The 18850-nt window shown below is 36.8% G+C and overlaps 1 protein-coding gene across 3 annotated transcripts in view; it reads left to right on the plus strand.

Annotated features, from left to right (window-relative positions):
* Window positions 1-18605, plus strand: part of LOC111340958 (uncharacterized) — a 21738-nt gene extending 3133 nt beyond the window's left edge. For 2 of the 3 annotated variants that reach the window (XM_022947907.2, XM_022947884.2), the window contains exons 2-19: window positions 5603-5950; window positions 6959-7216; window positions 7663-7905; window positions 8001-8119; window positions 8955-9013; window positions 9463-9683; window positions 10833-10934; window positions 11646-11664; window positions 11965-12010; window positions 12304-12601; window positions 13395-13499; window positions 13588-13778; window positions 14142-14264; window positions 16117-16187; window positions 16512-16552; window positions 16966-17062; window positions 17313-17412; window positions 17634-18605. In XM_022947907.2, the coding sequence (XP_022803642.2) occupies window positions 5689-5950; window positions 6959-7216; window positions 7663-7905; window positions 8001-8119; window positions 8955-9013; window positions 9463-9683; window positions 10833-10934; window positions 11646-11664; window positions 11965-12010; window positions 12304-12601; window positions 13395-13499; window positions 13588-13778; window positions 14142-14264; window positions 16117-16187; window positions 16512-16552; window positions 16966-17062; window positions 17313-17412; window positions 17634-17699 (2421 nt within the window). In that variant the 5' untranslated portion in view covers window positions 5603-5688 and the 3' untranslated portion in view covers window positions 17700-18605. The remainder of the gene's footprint in view (window positions 1-5602; window positions 5951-6958; window positions 7217-7662; window positions 7906-8000; window positions 8120-8954; window positions 9014-9462; window positions 9684-10832; window positions 10935-11645; window positions 11665-11964; window positions 12011-12303; window positions 12602-13394; window positions 13500-13587; window positions 13779-14141; window positions 14265-16116; window positions 16188-16511; window positions 16553-16965; window positions 17063-17312; window positions 17413-17633) is intronic. The other variant, XM_088727716.1, reaches the window with a different exon arrangement.
* The last annotated feature ends 245 nt before the right edge of the window (window positions 18606-18850 follow it).

Below are 18850 nucleotides of genomic sequence, written 5' to 3' on the forward strand. Positions count from 1 at the left end.
CCGCGAACATATTCACTACCAGTAAGCGTGGGTGGGCATGCTTCCCAACTGACCTTAGAAGATTAGACAGTTGATGTTGGAACACTTCTCAAAGCGCTTTTTTGTACAATAATCTGACAAATAAACAGCATCGTACTTGATGCTTTCGATTAAACGATCAATCTTTGACTGTCAGGCTAAAACAAAAGTGTGGACCTAATAAGGCAAGTTCTGTAGATAAACTCAGCTCGCCCTCTATTGGCAGTTAGATGAGGCAGTCTTAGGAATCTCATCGCCAAATCTTGTACAGTTTGGGAAGATTGTGGTAAGCAGAAATCTCCGCGTTTAGAACGCCTACAAAAGCAAGGAATGAGTATCATTTATCAGTTAATTATAAATCTTGTACTCAGCACATGCGTAGTGAACCAAGTCTTTTATTATTAAGAGGGCGAATTTGTAACCTTTAAAGGTTACTAGTATGCGGAGAAGACAATTCTGTCGCACAGTAGAAATCAAGGTCTCATTAAATACGGTACGTAATCAAAATTACGGAGGAAAGTCACGGAGGAAAAGGGGAAGTAGTGCGACGATAAGTTTTCGCGCCCAAACTAGGAAACTGAACCTTCGCGGACAATACAATAATAGCGAGGGGAACTAGCTTTGTAGAGCGACTCGGCAGCGAGAACGGAAACTCGTCACGATTTCCTAGTACGCGGAGATCTACTTCGAGCGATCTCATACGGACGTCGCGGATGAGACAGTGTTTTGGTTCCACAGTAAACTTTTAGTTTAGGTCAGGCCAACAACTGACACGACGTTCAGCGTACTCAAGTTGAAAATGGGAAAAACCTTTATGAAGTGCTTACTTAAGTACTGAACTAGTGTAAGGTTCTACTTTCCTCAAAATTGACAATATTTAAATAGGAATTACAAAGAAACGGAAAACTTGTCTTTGAAGCAAAAATGATTTACATTGAAATATTGACATGTCGAAATTGAAAAAGCAGTTTCAATAAACTTTAGGCCATTAAAAATAGGAAACTTAGTGAGAATTCACAGCTTTGATATCGAAAATATACCCATGGGAATTGCAATAGAGGAGCTTACAAAATAAAATGAAAAATACAATTAAAACTGTCCGCTTATCTAAGCAAGGTTGGTGCTAAGTTTGATCGCATGAAAGGAAATTGAAGTTACTAGTCTAAACTTAGCTGCCAACTACCACGGGAACTAATTTTACCAGAAAGGCCATTAACACTTTCATTTCCCAAAAATTTCACTAGGATGGAACGACAAAAGTACCGATGTACAAGTATGCAGTGAAAGCAAGCAACACGGCAAAAAATCTCTTAGTTTACAACTCAAAAACTACTGTGGCCTTAAAGTATTTTTTCGTTTTCGACTTACTAGAGGTAAAACCCGAATAAACCCGGATTTTTTAAATATGAAAGTATAAGAATACATATGGAAAATTAGCAAATATATATATATATGCCTAAAAATCCAAAGTATAATATTCTATGATACGACAACAATTATTTTTTTGGGCTATAATTTATACAACAGTAACACCAATTTGAATAGAGCAATTCTTTCATCATTCTTTATAACTCAATCGGTCGAGTCAAAGAGTGAACAAAACACAAGAACTAGATCGAAACCGAAAAATTAAACTTTAACTGCGCGACCGTAAAATACTAAAAGAATTGGTCCAAAACTAAAACACATAATACTCCTAAGAGTATAGACTGAAGATTGCGAGGTGATAATTTACGGTTGTAGTTAAATTTGAGAGGCTGAACTTATGTGATTCGAGCTAAAAGAAAATACAGCAGAAACTAAACTAAGAAAATATCCCTGATAAATGTAACACAAGCCTAATTAACAATAAAGCGATTATGAATTGAACCGAAAGCGAGAAATAAATCAATATTACAGACCAAAAAGGAAAATATCTTAAATGTAAAAGAAAGAAAAACTTACTTTGGTCTAGCTCGTAACGATAGCAGGTAACTCGCTGTTAGCAAATGATTCGTAAATAGCAGACAAAAATTTGGTGGTATCAACAGCAACTAATAGCGATGAAGTATGAAATACAGTAACTAATACATGTGCTTAAAGTGCCCCTGAGACGAAAATTGACCATTTTATTTTGGCCTAAATTGTTCACACGATGTTGAATTGGGTCAAGTTAAGACCCTTTTTGCCATTAAAAACTCAAAACAAACCTTCGATGAACAATTTTTACCGCTTCAAAGTCGTCCAAAAATCGTCCGCCATTGCTGAAAACATGTTCCAGCCGAGCTCGCAAAACGTCATCATGACGTCAAAGGCTCAAGAAACTTATGCTTTGCTTTGTCACAACTCTCTTTTTTCGCTGCACAGAGAATCACACATATTACTTTTCTGAGAACTGTTTTGTTGTTAGTCGAGAAATGTCGACTTTTTCAGACGATGAATTGTCCCAGAAATCATCTGAAGCTTCTGTGGATAGTTGTGCGCTGACAAACAATGGATTTTTGTCATGCGAAAAAAGATAAACACAGAACGGCACGGACTCTCCATGTGGCTTTTGTGGTCGTATCGCTTTAACGCCTTCGAACTGTATTTTTGTTTGTCGTAAGGGATTTTCCTTTTTTGTAAGAAATGATCGGGTGATCAGTAAAAATATTTTTCGGCAATGGCTAATTGTGTATCCGAAGGCGGATATTTGGAGTTTGTGAAAGCCTTTTCTAAGCCATCAATGTGTTTTCCCCGATGCGAGTTGAGTTTTTACTGTACAAACTTAAATTTTAATATTAATTGTTAGTTATTTTAATTTCTAATCAATTAGGTTTTGACAGTATGTATTCGGTTTTTTAGATTCTTAATCTTAGAGACACGTACGTATTTTGAACGAGCTCTATGAACTCCTTGACGCTACGTGGGTAAATAAAGTATTGATTGATTGATTGATTGATTGATTGATGCATTTGGTCAATGATCTCATTAACCCTTTCCTACGTGTTTTTTACTATCGGTGCTTTGAGAGGTTTGAAGTGAACTCTGTTGTTGAGTTGCACTTTGGCCTCTTTTGTTTTTTCTGTCTTATTCATGATGACTATTGTTGTGTTGCCTCGGTGAGGTTTAGAACAGAGTTTGTTTGAACTCTTTTAGAGCCGTGACCTCATTGCGTTACAAAGTGTTTTTTGGCTTAGATGCAGTCTGCAAGTAGCGTTATGACAATTTCCCAAGTAGCTCTTGATAGAAGACTGAGCCGGTGGCATTTAGTTCGATATGAAACAGAAGTGGTTCTTTGTTTTGTCCGTGAAAGGTGTAACGGAGGCGCATTCGTCTTGCGAATAAATCTCGCAAAAGTTGGCCCGATTTTAAATTCGTTTGTCACGGGCGTTGGGATGAATTTGAGACCCTTTGATAGCACGCTGACTTGGCTGTCAGATAGTTGATAGTTTGACAGGTTTTTAAAGAAATTTTCATTTTCTCGGTTTTTGGCTGCAAGCCTACATTTTAAAGTGTTTTTACGCTCTGTGTCTTAAGCTGTTTGTTCTGCTTTCGCTGATATTAAAGCCAGCTTTTTTTAGAATCAGAGCACATAATTATATTTTTCATCTCTTTTGTATAAAAGTGAGCTCGTTGAGGTCAGAAATCTCAATCCTCAATTGGGCTATTTTATCATTGTTATTTACAATGTTCACTGAGTACTTTCCTTTGTGTAAGGTATTCTGCCAGAGAGTTGTTAAAGGTGGATATTGATCAGCTCATATGTAAAGATGACAAAATCCGTGGAGGTTCGTAGACTTCGCTTTCCGGCGTCGAGATCGCACTGAGGACGGTTGTTCTTGTCTCTTCTCTTCTTGAACGGTAGGCACTGAACCCGACAGAATTCTTCGCCTAGATCCTTCAAAGTACACAGATCTCTTGAAACTGTCCTCCGAGAAGTGTTCGGAGTAGATCACAAATATTTCTGTCGGATTGAAATTTACTCGGCGAGGTCGCACAAATCGCATCCGTTTTTCCCACTCTGATCTATTTGCACGGCTCCGATGGAGAGAACTACCTGCAGCATGGTCTGCACGATTACTTCAGCTTTGAATTACGCATCGATGCCCAGTCATTTTTGTTTAGTTTTTGCAAGAATAGAGTAAAGCACTCTGTCATGTTTGCTTGACGTTTTGCCATGTGAGATTTTGGCGTTGAGCCTTTGACGTCACTTCCTCTGAGTCTTGCGATCAACTTCCGGAACATGATCAAATAATGGCGGACGCGAAATCGTGAATTTAACGGCCCGAAAAAAAGATATTTCTGGTGCTCGGTCTAAACTGAAATTTGGCAGAGAAGGTGAAGAAGACACACTGAACAAGAAAATGGAAAAAAATTATGTACAAAAATTTTGATCTCAGGGGCACTTTAAACAAACCTGATTGAAATAAGAAACATATTAAATACTAATCATTAACTAACGAAGGAGTAATTGTTAAAAATAAACCGGAACAAACATAAGAGGAAATTACACGAGCGACACGTTTCCAACCTAACAGACGTCGTATCTTAGGAGTTCAAGTAGTTTTTAAAATTTTTCATAACATAGATTGTCCAGGACAGTTAAAAAGAACTATTTAGTTAAGCGATCAGAAGAACGTAAAAATATTTATATATCCTCTCAAGTTTAGGAGGGAACCAGCAATAGGACAGAATTCGTTTAAATGTGATCCTGCGAAATACTAAAATGATCTCCCAAAAGAGTTAGAGGACTCAGCTCCTTCTAAAGTTTTATAAATAAGATTAATATTTAAAATAATATTAAAATTTAATATTAATAATAATATTAAATAATAATATAATAATATTAATAATAATATTATAATAATATTAATCATAATATTATAATAATATTAATTTAATATTGTATTATTATTAGTTATTCTTATTTAATATGAGAAGTATCTTTTAGATTTAGACACGAAGGAGCAGTATTGTACTCATCATTAGTATGTATATATCTTTTATGTTTATATCTATCTATGTATATATAGGAAGTCTGCATTTTTATTTTTCTGTGTTACAATGCTCGATACATAAAAGTAGAGCGCAACATATATTGAGTTAGAAAAATAGAAAGATTACGCTTTAATCCCCACAAGCCTGTTTCGTGATTGCTCACTCATCAGGGGATTTTATGAAAGGGGTATAAAACTATGGTCGTCAGCGCATTTAAATATGAACCGAAGATGAACATTATAGAATCATATCAAATGTTAAAACAAATGCAAGGAAAGATTTTTCAGGAGTACATATATAAGAACAGTTTTGGTTTTTTGTCTTCCCAAACATCATGCAGCGAACGTAAATTATTACCTCTCTTATATAATAAGTATGCGATAAAACACGGCAAACACTTTCCAAAAATGTTTGAAAAACTGTTATGACTCCTTTGAACATTTAGCAAAAATCTAAACATTTAAAGAAAATGTAGTGCAGCTACAAGGCTTGACTTCAGTGAAGCAACTCGAAAACTTCTCCCTGCCTAGAAACCTTCCAGCTTGCTTCGATGAGTCTCCTCACACATGTTCTTTTTTTTTTTTTTCACGATTATGGTTTTTTCCTTTTTTTTTGTAAACTAAAGGAGCCTTACCAGCCTGGAAAGTTCAACCTGTGAACTTCACTTCTGTCGTTCAGGGAGAGCACTTAACCCTCACGTGGGAATATAAAATGGATGGAACATTTGAACAGGTTCAATTTTCTCATTTGACGGATGCTGGGAAAGAGAAGTCGGTTGCTGTTAAGTCTTCAATGCTTGGAAACGTAGTCGTTGCCTCTGAATACCAGGAAAGATTCAAAGTGAGAATATCAGACTCACAAACAACAGTAAAAATTCTCAGAGCAAAGAAAGCTGACCTTGGAAAGTACAAGCTCGAGGTTATAAACAAGAAATTGAAAAAAATAGACAGCGTGGTGGAGGTTTCTGTTTATTGTAAGTACTAATGATGCACAAACACGCACGGGAAAGACTAATAGAAAGGCGCAATCGGCAGGATTTTACTGAACATTTCACGTTCAGATTCCGTATTAGGACCAAGAAACTTCAGACAAAAGTGTGAAAATCGGCCTGCCGAGCTATTTCGGTTTGTGACGTATTGCTATTTCGGTTTGTGACGTATGGTGAACTTTGATGGCTTGAGAACTTTGATGGTTTGACATTTTGAAACCTTCAGCTTCATTCAACCAATCATATTGCTTGAACCATTCTAAAGAGAATTCTGATTGGCTTATTGTAGTCTACTCTACGAGAACAAAGAGCATCTGTGCTGACGACACTGTTGTTTGTTTTGAAAATTGAAAGTTATTCTTGGGGAATTTAACGGATTCTTTATCATAAAAGAGATAAAGAAGCCTTGGCTGTGCTCTGTTCTGTTGAAAAGCACTTAGGATTCGATAAGACTACGTCGCGTGTTTCTCCCTACACTTCTTTCGTGCTCTAGCTGCTTCCTGTGTGCTTTACAACAGAACAGAACACAGTCAAGGTTCTCTGTTTGTTAAATAGAAGATAAAGAAAACGAAAAATAGATTATGTCTAGTCAAACTCAATCGGAATAGACTGCTGGTTGGCCGGGTTAGAAAACGATATTAAAGTAGTACATACGCAATTCTTATCACTGAATCCTAGTTTTGAAATTTTGAAAAGAAAGAGAGGCCAAAACATCTACTAATGAATAAAGGCTGATAGTTTCGAAAGAAACTGTTTGGGGCTGCGTCGGTGGGAGTAACGAAATAATTTGGATATATCAACAAAAGTTGAAATGGTAAATTGACCACCGTAATGATTACAAAAGCTGACGTTTCGAGCGTTAGCCCTTCGTCGGCGCTCCGACGAAGGGCTAACGCTCGAAACGTCAGCTTTTGTAATCATTACGGTGGCCAATTTACCATTTCAACTTTTGTTGATATATCCAAAACATCTACTATTTGTTGTCATTCTTAGATCCACCAGCCAACACCGTTCTCTCAGTATTTCCCAACAGCAGCGAAGTGCTAGGGGGGAGTGTCTTATATGAGGAATGCTACACAGATGCCAATCCTGGTCCACATATTTTTCTGTTATACTTCAATGGAAATCTTATTAGAAACAGTAGCTCAGGGGAGTTTAACGTTACCGTTGACAGCGATGGAGTATACACCTGTGCTCCTATTAATACAGTTGGTTCGGGAGACAATGCGTCGTTCAGCGTGACTATTGTTGGTACGGAATCCGTCAGGTTTTTAGACAGGCTTTCTTGACGTATTCATAAACTACATTATAGACATAGGCATTATCGCTAAGCCTCTAGCAAGAATTTTGAGTGATTTGTTCATTAAAAGGGAACAGTCATGTATTTATTCAAGGTTTAATCAATATTGACCTACGTGATACAACAAATATAACCTAAAGGTGGGGGTGATGTAAAAATATGACAGAAATTCAATGTGTCTCTAGCATTCGTACCATCTTCAGTTTTGAAGAATCCTGTGTTCTGTTACGTAACAAGCAGTATTTTGTTGCCTTTTTTTTCAAACCGTAGGCGAAAGCCATTTGACACGTGTTTTAGTTTAGCCTCGAGAACACTATGCAATAAATCAAAAAAATTATTTTAAAAAATGCTAATATTTCCAGCCTCCTAGTAACTCTTAGTTTTGAACATCTATCAGGCAAGCCTATAATAGCTTCGGAGCCCAAAAGCGTTACAACATTGGTAGGTGAGGCTACATCTCTGAGGTGCCTTGCCTATGGCAGTCCTCCGCTAGCTATTACGTGGGCTCGTCATGGCGTTGGAAATGGCTCAGAGCTCTTTTTTCCATCAGCGAGGTTCTCTGACCGTGGATGGTACGGATGCGTAGCTAAAAATGGTCATGGAGTCTCTTTTAGTTCACTTGCATACCTCGATGTAACCGGTAAGAACATAAATATATGTATGATTTGGCCCTTCTTGTAACAAAGCCGTTTTGAATTGTTTAAAGCAATTTTATGGACCCTATTTACTCTTTAGATAGTGCCAGTACCTTCATTACTGGACGAGTGACAATAACAAATGAGAATTTCGATAAGAGCTTGGAAAATCCAGCAAGTATGAGATATCAAACCATTAAAAGGCATTTTGTTGAGGCGGTAAGTGTATGTACGGTTAGTCTTAATGTTACGCGATAGGCTAGGGTCTCGGTGCCAATTGAGTCGTCTCATAATGGTATCATGACAATGATTATTAGTGTGAACACAATCTTAATTGAATACCATCCTAATGTTCTGTTCAGACTACTAAAAGGTTTTGTTCCGACTACTAAAATAACTTGTTCAGACTACTAAAATAACTTCAAGCGAAAACCACATGCATTTTTATATACCATAATAGTAACACAACGAAATGTCCTCAGTAGGGTGGTCCCGTCATAAGTCCAGTCTCACTGGGGGGCGTGAGATCCTCCCACTGTGGGTCCGGGCCCGAACACCTAAAGGCTAATTTTTGTCTACGCCTATTTGAGGTATTACTTTGAACTGAGAGGGTAAGCTTGATGAGATGGGGGTCTTATTTCAAAACAATACTAGATAAAGGGGAGCGACATGATTACTAATAACATTAAATCCTTGCAAGAGCCATCACTTAGCAGAAGTTACTTATTTAGCAGGAAGCCTCTGGAAAAAAAAAAAAGATGGATAGCGTAAGACTAAATGGGAGATCAGAAGTCTATAGATGGCTTCCATAAAAGGAAATTACAACTATGTCAGAGGTCGAATCGTAGCCTGAGTTAGTGGAAACAGAACTTCTCACGCTAACGGTGTTTCATTTTCAATGAAAAATTCTGCCGTACACGATGAGAAGTCGCATATCCAAAATTTTGTAAGATACTGCTGTTGAACTTACGTATTGTTGCTTTTTAATATTCAATAGTAGTATATGATTTTTTTTCACGAAAATTTCCAATCACAGTTCATATTTAAAACTCAGGTAGGGGAAGTTTTCAAGAACGACGTCACCTTCCACAGCACGGATGTCACAAGATTTGAGTGAGTGGCAATTGCACCATTTTAGTATTTTAAAACCAACTACTTATTGTCACCTTACGCGGTGGCATTCATATATTCATCCATCCATAAATTCCTTTATTAATCTACCCATCCCTTCTCCGTTCATCCATTCACTCATTCATCCAATCATAAATTTTTCCCCCCAATCTCCTTCCATGCTTTCATTTATCGATCCAGCCACACATACACACAGCTATTCTTCCATCCTTCCCTCCTTCTATCCTTCCTTACATCCATTCATCCCCCCTAAAGTTCCCTCTCTCTCTAATCTACCACTCCATGCATATTTCATTCATATATATATATATATATTCATCAATCCATACATATTTCCATTTGTTTCCATATCAATCCAGTCTTGTTATTAGTCAAACTCTATTTTGATCATTTACTAAATCAATTCCGTGGAATATTGCTTTCACTGGCAGAAATGACAGGAAAGGAACTGTGAACATCCTTTTTGTACTAGCGTTCAAAGAAGCTGTTCTAACAGAAAGAAAAATCACTCTTTTAAAAATCGCTGCCAGAGAAGGAAAACTTGGGGTCTTAGATGTTGATCCAGCCTCCGTAATGGTTATTCGTGAGACTGAGGAACCTGTGCTTGAATGTAATTTTGGATGCAGACCGTCACGCTCACCGGAAAGTTTAGGTACTTTTTTCTATTTATTGTAAAGTATTGTGGGACGAGGAAAATACTTATAATCTCAGGGAAAGGTTTTATTAAAAGTGGAGTAGAGAAAGATTGAGAGAAGGAAAATAGGAAAGAAATACAGGGGACACTTTCAATACGATAAAGGAAAAGAAGGCAAAACCTTGTCGAAGTGGTCTTGAAAAGCTTACAAGGGTAAAATTACTTTAAAAAATGGCTCTGCGATAAAGCTACTTTTATCACAATTTAATCTCTGTTTCACACAAGAAATAATCCATTGGCAAATAGATAGTTCTTTAAAATGGGGATATAGAAAGATTAAGAGAAGGAAAATAGGAAAGAAATACAGGGGACACTTTCAATACGATAAAGAAAAAGAAGGCAAAACCTTGTTGAAGTGGTCTTTAAAAGCTTACAAGGGTAAAATTACTTTAAAAAATGGCTCTGCGATAAAGCTACTTTTATCACAATTTAATCTCTGTTTCACACAAGAAATACTCCATTGGAAAATAAATAGTTCTTTAAAATGGGGATAGAGAAAGATTAAGAGAAGGAAAATAGGAAAGAGATACAGGGGAAACTTTCAATACGATAAAGAAAAAGAAGGCAAAACCTTGTTGAGCTGGTCTTTAAAAGCTTACAAGGGTAAAACTATTTTAAGAAAATGGCTCTGCGATAAAGCTATTTTTATCGCAATGTAATCTCTGTTTCACACAAGAAATAATCCATTGGCAAATAGATAGTTCTTTAAAATGGAAATAGAGAAAGATTAAGAGAAGGAAAATAGGAAAGAAATACAGGGGAAACTTTCGATACGATAAAGGAAAAGAGGCAAAACCTTGTTGAAGTGATCTTTAAAAGCTTACAAGGATAAATTTAATTTAAAAAAAAAAGGCTCTGCGATAAAGCTACTTTATGCAATCTCTGTTCCACGCAAGAAATAATCCATTGGCAAATATATAGTTCTTTAAACTGTGTAATAAACTAACGTATAATGACCTCGCTACCTGGGATAGCTAATACGACTAATTCAACGGTTTTAGCGTATTGTGTGGGAAAGATTTCTATCAGAGACCTGTGTTCTCACGTGATTAAAAAACGAGCCTTTTAGTAAGGTTAAAATCGGTGATTTCTTGATTTGCTCTGCAGCTTGCTCATGTGACAACAAAATATTCAGAGCAGTGACAGGAATTCTTGTTTTAATAATCATCGGTCTTCTTATTTATGTATTCTTCCAGCACAGAAGATCAGGTAACGGTTACATAAATTGTAGATGAACAGATTACAAACTAAACTGGGAATAGTCCGCGACAGTGAAGTTAAAAATAGTGTGAAGTCCTATCGTTTTTGTAAAAAAAAGTCATGTAAATGGCGACGCCTAGATTACATACTGCTTGTCTTCTTTGGGCGACGAGGTCGAATGCAAAGAGTCATTCCGTTACAAGCATCTTGAAATGCTGTTATTACTTGGTTTTAAGTGATGTGAGTCATGTCTAATTGTTTTATTCTGGGAAATGCTTTCCACCCCTGCAAGGCTGACTGGTTTAACAGATGCAAAAGCGTCCATTGGGATACTAAATGTGATCCCTTGAGGTCTCCGACTTGGAACTGAATATCAGACAGGCGTTTTTGTTGAAGGCGTCAACGAAGTTTTGTCCAGTCTCCAAACAGTGGTACAAAACCATGGTCACCTGTTCATCATCTGAATGTTTGTTGAAAACTAATCAATCACCTAGGGACTTCATGTTTTCCATGAGGCGACTCATAACTATCCAAAGTCATCGCCTGATGAAGGATAACAGTATGAAGCCAAAATAAAACAGGCAATTCACGTCACCTTGGTCTTCACAGAGTAGAATAGACGATTGCATTTTATTGTTTTACAAATCTGAAGAATCTTTAAGAAAATTTTAAAATATATTTAGTATTTGTTGTAACGGACTTTTTCTATCTTCATCTTAGGAATTGAATCCAAGGAGAGGTTAGCGAAAAATCTCCCTGCACTCGTTATGTTTCTTAACTGTAGAGGAGTTTTATCGTTATTTTTTTTAAAGTATTATTTTTTTAATTCTTTATTTATTTTTCCACGATTCGTTCACCCTTTTCAGAATGTAAAAGTTTAAGAATAAACCGTTTCAGGTAACTTTAGAGCCTTGCACATTATTTTTCTCTTTATACAATGCAAAATGATATTTCTAGTAACTTTATCCAAAACGCTCGTTTTATTCGACAAAAATCGACGAATCAGAAAGGTGTACCTTTGTCTCTACTTTCTTTCAAGGAGTTTTGAAATGGCGAGAGAAGAAACTCGGCGTAGACCTCCAGGCGTAAGTTGAATATCAGTGTCACAAACAACTTCAAAGCAAATTTAAAGAATCTCTGTCTTTCATATTTTCCGCTCACAAGTCACCCTAGGTAGGCTAGCAGTTTTAATATTATCTATCAGACAAAAGTTGAAAAGAGTGCGATTGACAGAAAATTTTAGATTCTAATAAGAAGCCTTAAAGTTTCTAATTTATGAAAAACTTTGATAACATCCAGTTGGTCAGCGTGGATTCCAGGTACCTGACATCGTGTAATCGACCTCTTTAATAATCTTGTGCTTTCTCGTCTTTTGAAGCATGAAATTTCCATTACTGGAGTCAAAAAAGGTGGAATGCTGGCTAACCCCAAAGTCGCAGACGAATCTGTTGCTGAAACGCCGGAAACAGAGGCCGATACTGAGCCAATAAATACTGGAATTATTGGATACGACCTGGCCCTGCCGGTCTCCAAATCGTCTTGGAAAGTTCCACGAGAAAATGTAACTGTAAGAGAAACAATAGGCAAGGGAGCCTTTTCGCAGGTGGCCAGGGGAACAGTCACAAGTCTCCATGGGGCTTCTGAAGTAACAGTAGTTGCAGTAAAAATGCTTAAAGGTAGAAACTATTCATTTTCAATCCATACACATTTCTATCAATGGGTTAAGCACATAAGCACATTCACCGCCTTTACAAACCACCTTCAAATACTGTACATTTCTTTCGGGACTGTCATAAGAACCTTCTAAATAAACTTCAAGTCGAAGGCTTGCAAGATTTGTTTCCCATCGAGCCATGATACCTTTTTCAATTCTCATTATGATTCGAAGATTAATTTCCGTCAGAGCCAGGAGAATTTCTTCGACTCCAACCGCAAAAACATACCTTAAGCGCAGATGATTAAAGCATAGTAACAAATAAGCGAGTGTTTAAAGAATATGATATAACTTCTAGCAGCAATTAAATGTCCGAAAAATAAATTTTGCGCCTCATCTACTTAAAAGGGAACCAGCCTATTTAATAGTAAGTTCAGTGTGATTGATTCAAATTTCTTAGAGAAAGTAGGTGATTAGCATGCAACCGTTTGATATACACTTGACTGCGAAAACACTGACACCTAAAAAGCGTTTAAAATTTACTATGAAACCTTACGGCTTTATGGGCCACAATAATAACCATCATTAGTTGTGCGTCGTTAATAATAGCAACTATCCAATGTTTCCTAGAAAAATAAGGATTATCATACCAAAGGGATTTCACATAAAAAGCAAGAAAAGAGAATCACTAATTATGTATCTCTGCCAACATTTCCCGTAAAGCCGTTGGGTCACATCACATTTGAGGTGTCGACGTTTTTGCATCCTAATATACTTTTTATCCAACTTACTTTTTTTCCACTTTTAAATAATAGAAAACGCTCCTGCCTCAGATAGGAAGGATCTGCTCTCAGAGCTTGACCTAATGCAGCAACTCAAACCTCATCCATATGTCATCAAACTACTGGGATTTGTTGCAGGTAGCGTAATTAAAACCCCACTGTGCACGACAAACGAGAAGTTCCTAAAGGGTTAGATCTTTTGTAACGTATTTTTTTGTATTGACAGATCCGTTATTGGTGTTGACTGAGTATGTTCCATTCGGAGACCTACTCGGTTATTTACGAAAAAGTCGAGGACTGAACGACACTTACTACAGCAACCCGAAGATCCCAGCAGAAACCACTTTGACGGCAGACAAACTGATGAAGTTTGCTTGGCAGATTGCCGATGGGATGAACTACTTGTCCTCTAAATGTGTAAGCTTGTGAACTGCGTGACTTCTACTCATCCTTATGTCTAGTTTCTAGAACAGCGCTAACACGATTCTCCCTCCTCCCAAGATCCAATTTTCCTAAGAATTGATCCCCTTTTTTCAGTTATTTAATTGACGGCAGGTGATGATCGCAGTTTACCTGAATCATTTGTAAATGTTAGATTTGATCTCAAAATTAATCTCCTTCTTTGTCTAGTATATCAAACGGCTGTTTCAAGCAGGTTGATAAATTGGCTGTTTTATGATTTATCACGAGGATATACAGGAGATATGTAACCACTGTGATTATGCATCCTATATAAGTTCAAGCATACAGTTTTTTTTATATATATATCTTTCGGAGCAGATAATTCATCGAGACCTGGCAGCACGCAACGTGTTGGTTGGAGAAAATGAGAACTGTAAAGTGACAGACTTTGGAATGGCCAGAGACGTCCAGCAAGACACCATATACGAAATGAAAACTATGGTACATTAGATTATTATATAATTCGTTGTCAGCTAAAATCCATGATAACCTTAATAGCGGGGCTCCCACGCGCGCGAAGCGTGCGTGGGGTGGAGCCCCATACCCATGGAATATGTTCAACCTCTTTTCGTCTGGTTGTCACTTGACTGACGAAGCGTGCGCACGTACGTGCCCTCTGTTATGTATGCTATCACGAAAGTGCTATATGATCAAATTTGATATATGGCGTCCACGCGGCTGACCCTCAAAATTTTCAGGTCGGATTTTTCGTTCATTTGCTATCGAGTTAGACCTTGTGGAACTCAGAATGTAAAGTAACAATGCTATAGAATACTCTGCTTGGAGAAGAATGGATATCAAGGTCTTAAAGGTGACAGAATAAGCTCTCAAGTCAACGTCACTACTATTCTCTAAGGCAAATCGAATTATAGACGTAAAGTGAAAACCGAACTTTCCGACTTCAAGAAGGGTCTAGCGAGAATTTGACGATTCGATGACACGGTAAACATTATGTTCGAGTAACAATGTGTTCAAAAAGTATTGTTTAATAGAAGATTTTGCGTCAAATTGAAGTTTTTTCAGAATTTTCAACATAACGCTGCGCAATTCTGGCCTTGAAGGCAAGTAAACAACGATCTAAGCGAATTTTATCGCGTGGGCTTTGTACAAGTAAGAAATTCGTACGTTTTTCGCTTATAACAGCAAATCAAAAACTGTTTTGAATAAATCTGTCGTCCCGAAATATTTCTTGGCCATTTTAGTCTTGCTTCCTAATGATAGATTCCATGGAACTTGAGATCTCTTCACTCACGGACAAATTCGCACATTCCATTTTGAATTATGACCCACATGCCCATTTGCACATATGCGAAAACATTTAGCGATTTTTATCTTTTATCTTGATTTTTGAGTTAAAACGTAATATGCACCTATCACTTTTTTGGTCGGAAATAAGTTATTTAATTAGTCTTCTTTCACTGGAGCTTGTTTTTCAGAAAAGATGATATTTAAAAGTTTACTGCGCCTTGTGTTTGCTTTCCTGGTTTCTCCAAAATTTTGACCTTTTACAGGCACGTGTTACATCGAAGTGTCAATAGGTTTAATCTACACTGAATGAATTTTTGGCTAAAAATTTTTAATATATGTAAAGACATTTTATTGCAAAATTCTCACTTATAGGGAGCTCCGCTTTTAGGCTCGGCTAAATCTATATATTATTATGTACAAACACTTTAATGCATATATATTTATACTGCGGACTGATAAAGGAAAAGAAAAGAGAATGGAAATCATTCGGTTATGAAGAACTTCGACCGCAATGTTGGCAGTCAACACCTAGTGTAATGAGCCTATCGGTCTTCGTGGCACGGCAAGCATGGAAGAGGCGATGGAAAATGAATTATCAACAGTGCTATTTTCCTCTCCCCTTTCAAGTTGTGTTTTTTATCATCATCAACTTATTACAGTTTTTAAATATTAAATGGCCAGGTACCTTATAATAAAAACCAAGATGAAGAAGTTTAAAGAAAGACCCTCTTACACTAAAAATGTGTTATGTGAGACAGTAACAATGGGGAGACCGGAGCCATAACTGTTGATCACCATGTACAACCACTACTCCAAGAAAAAAATATTTGAGAGGGAGGAAGGCCAAAATAAATGCAGCAACAACAGAAGGCACAGGGAACTTTTCCCTGTAGCTTAGGGCTACTGAAGGACAAAATAAACTAACTTGAAACTTATCCGCCTCTTATCTGCTTTTGATAGTGTGGCTGACTAACGCGAATTGCAAATTGCGCTACAAATTGATACACAAGAAAAAAAAAAAAAAAAACCTATCTTTATACTTCAGGGGCGACTTCCTATTAAGTGGACTGCTTATGAGTCACTTTGCTATGGGACGTACACCACCAAAAGCGATGTGTAAGTACTCGAGGAATACTTACCTGAAAATTAATTATCAATTATTCTATGCTATCATTTTAAAACTTGTGTCGCTACCGCGAATGTGTAATATTTACGTCATTGGGCTTAATTATAACGTGCTCACTATCTTTGAATTATATCTCCGATTTGAATTCAAGTATCTATGCGTTACCAGAAGAACAAGTCTTTTGTAGTGAGCCACATACTAAGCATCATTTTGGCATTAAGGTACAAGAATTATTTATGTCCCTTAAAAAACATTTCCAGAATTAAACTAGCTAAGGAAATAAAAAAAGAAAATTGCCCATGATTATCTTTCAGATGGAGTTACGGGATTGTCCTATATGAAATCTTTACACTGGGTAAGATTTTTGATTTGATGTCCGGGATACGATGGAACTTATGTCTCACGCAGTTTTTTTTGTTTTGTTTTGTTTTGTTTTGTTTTGGCCAATGATTAACGAAGCTATCCTTGAGCCGTGGAGCCGTGAGCACAACATAAAGGATGTCGACGGTGTAATGATACCCCCGAATCTTAGACAAAATTACTGTATTGGGAAATATGAAATGAGTGTGCCTGTCTGTTAAAAATTCCAATTTTACCGTATAATGGAGGTATCGTAAAGAGTTTTTTGTGGCCATAGATATCGAGAAGGGTCATTCAACCTAATCCGTAATAAGCTCTTTACGTGTCTACTAAATGTTTCGTTAAAACTTACAGTCAGCGAAGTTTTTACTAAAAACTGTTTTTTTTTTAATTTCCCATCATTTTAAGGTGGATCGCCATATCCAGGTATGGAAGGGAAAACGGTTCCAGATTGGCTGAAGCTTGGATACAGGATGCCAAAGCCAGTACACATCGACGACAAATTGTAATGATATCCTAAATCCTGCAACATTTTAGAAAAACGTATGATCACCAAAATGTAAACTCGAAACCCTCGTGGTTTCCTTCGTTAGTTCAACTTCGCGGCGCTTACTAAAACGACCGCAGCAGCCTATTTTGTCGCAACCCATGGTAACTTACTTTCCATTACGTTAATGTCTCTCTTTTCACGATGAGAATCAACAAAGTTAGCAATGCGATTGTAAGATCCAAGATAGATTCTTTCTTTGTCCTAGGTATCAAGTAATGCTAGAATGCTGGCAAACAGAAGCAAGAGATAGACCGACATTTTCTGACCTTACAAAGAAAATGAAAAAAATGGAAAATCAACACAAGGTATTGACCTTTGCTACTACAGCATTGTTGCTACAGACATTATGAAATAAGTTAGTGATATTTCGTATAATGTTTACACGGTACATTTTCGAAGTCTGATTGATTGGTAAACATACTCATTCAGCCCTCTGTATGCACGATGTCTGTCTTACAAGGATCATCGGACAATGATCGATCCGTTTAATTGTATTCTTTTCCCTTTTTTGATTCTTCATTTTCAGAGGCTTATCCACATGACGAAGTATGACCAGACACTGTATGTGAACGTTGATGATTTATTTGTTTAGTATAAAGACGATGCATTATTTCAAGAAGAAAACGCGAAAAGAAATACAAGATTTATCAGTTTATTTGAACAGACGAACAATTAAATCGATAATCATAAAGGTAGTCATTCCATTAATGTTGTTTGCATGGTAGACTTACTACACATGGTTTTTGGGGGTTTTATGTCATTTAAAAGTGACTTCCACTTATCACAACTCACTGGTATTAGTTAGTTACCAACCTAGCCTCGTGTTAGTTCAGTGTCCTCTTAACAGTCAGAATTTACTTTTTGTCAGCGTTTATTTTATTAAAATGAATTTAATTAAGGCATTGCACTTGGGTCTGGGCATGCACGTGGTACTACAAATTTGACGAGAACCTGAAGATCTCTCAAATTTATCAAGGTTAACAGAAGGTTTTTTCTCACGAGGCTAGGCTTTCGTATTTCAAAATGACAAGTTTTATTCAAAGGCAATTCTTAGCAATTTTTTTGTCCATCAATTTATTAAAGTGTCTATTCATTAACCATTTTCTGAGGCCAACTCCAATTTTTTTATCATAACTGCCTTAAATCTCAAAACGTACTATAATTTAAATGAAAGTTGTTTCTTGCTGTCTCGTTGATGATACATGTCAATATTATTCACTAATAAACATTTGTGAAATTATTGGCGCGCTACACTTCTTCCATCCTCATAATGTAGAAAGAAAAGATCACAGCTGCAACTGTTATAGCTTGAATGAATTATATTTAAAGCATAACTTTCAAAAGACCTTTTTAAAGGCTCCTTAGTGGTTCTTATGAGTTCAGCGGTAGATTTAGGAGCTGCACAACTATTTTCTTTTTTCACAGAGGTTTTTCTTGTTTGGAATAGTATTTTAAAAGGAAAAGTAGAATTATTATAAATAGTTCTATACAAGGTCAAGTCACTGCTGATTTTTTCAAAACTGCTTTCCTCATAATACTATGAGACAGCAATGGAGTCACTGAAGAATAATTTCGAATTTACTTCCTCAATTATACGGTAGAAGCAGCGAAGGCATCGCTAACACGATTGCTTCACAAGTCCAAAGTTAGTAGAATCTTGTCGAATTTCATTGCCACAACAATTCCTGCTGCACCGTCGTCATTCATACAATTGTGAGAGAAACACAAGCTGATCAAAGTCTT

This window comes from Stylophora pistillata, chromosome 7 (assembly GCF_964205215.1).
Source record: "Stylophora pistillata chromosome 7, jaStyPist1.2, whole genome shotgun sequence".
Lineage (NCBI taxonomy): Eukaryota > Metazoa > Cnidaria > Anthozoa > Scleractinia > Pocilloporidae > Stylophora > Stylophora pistillata.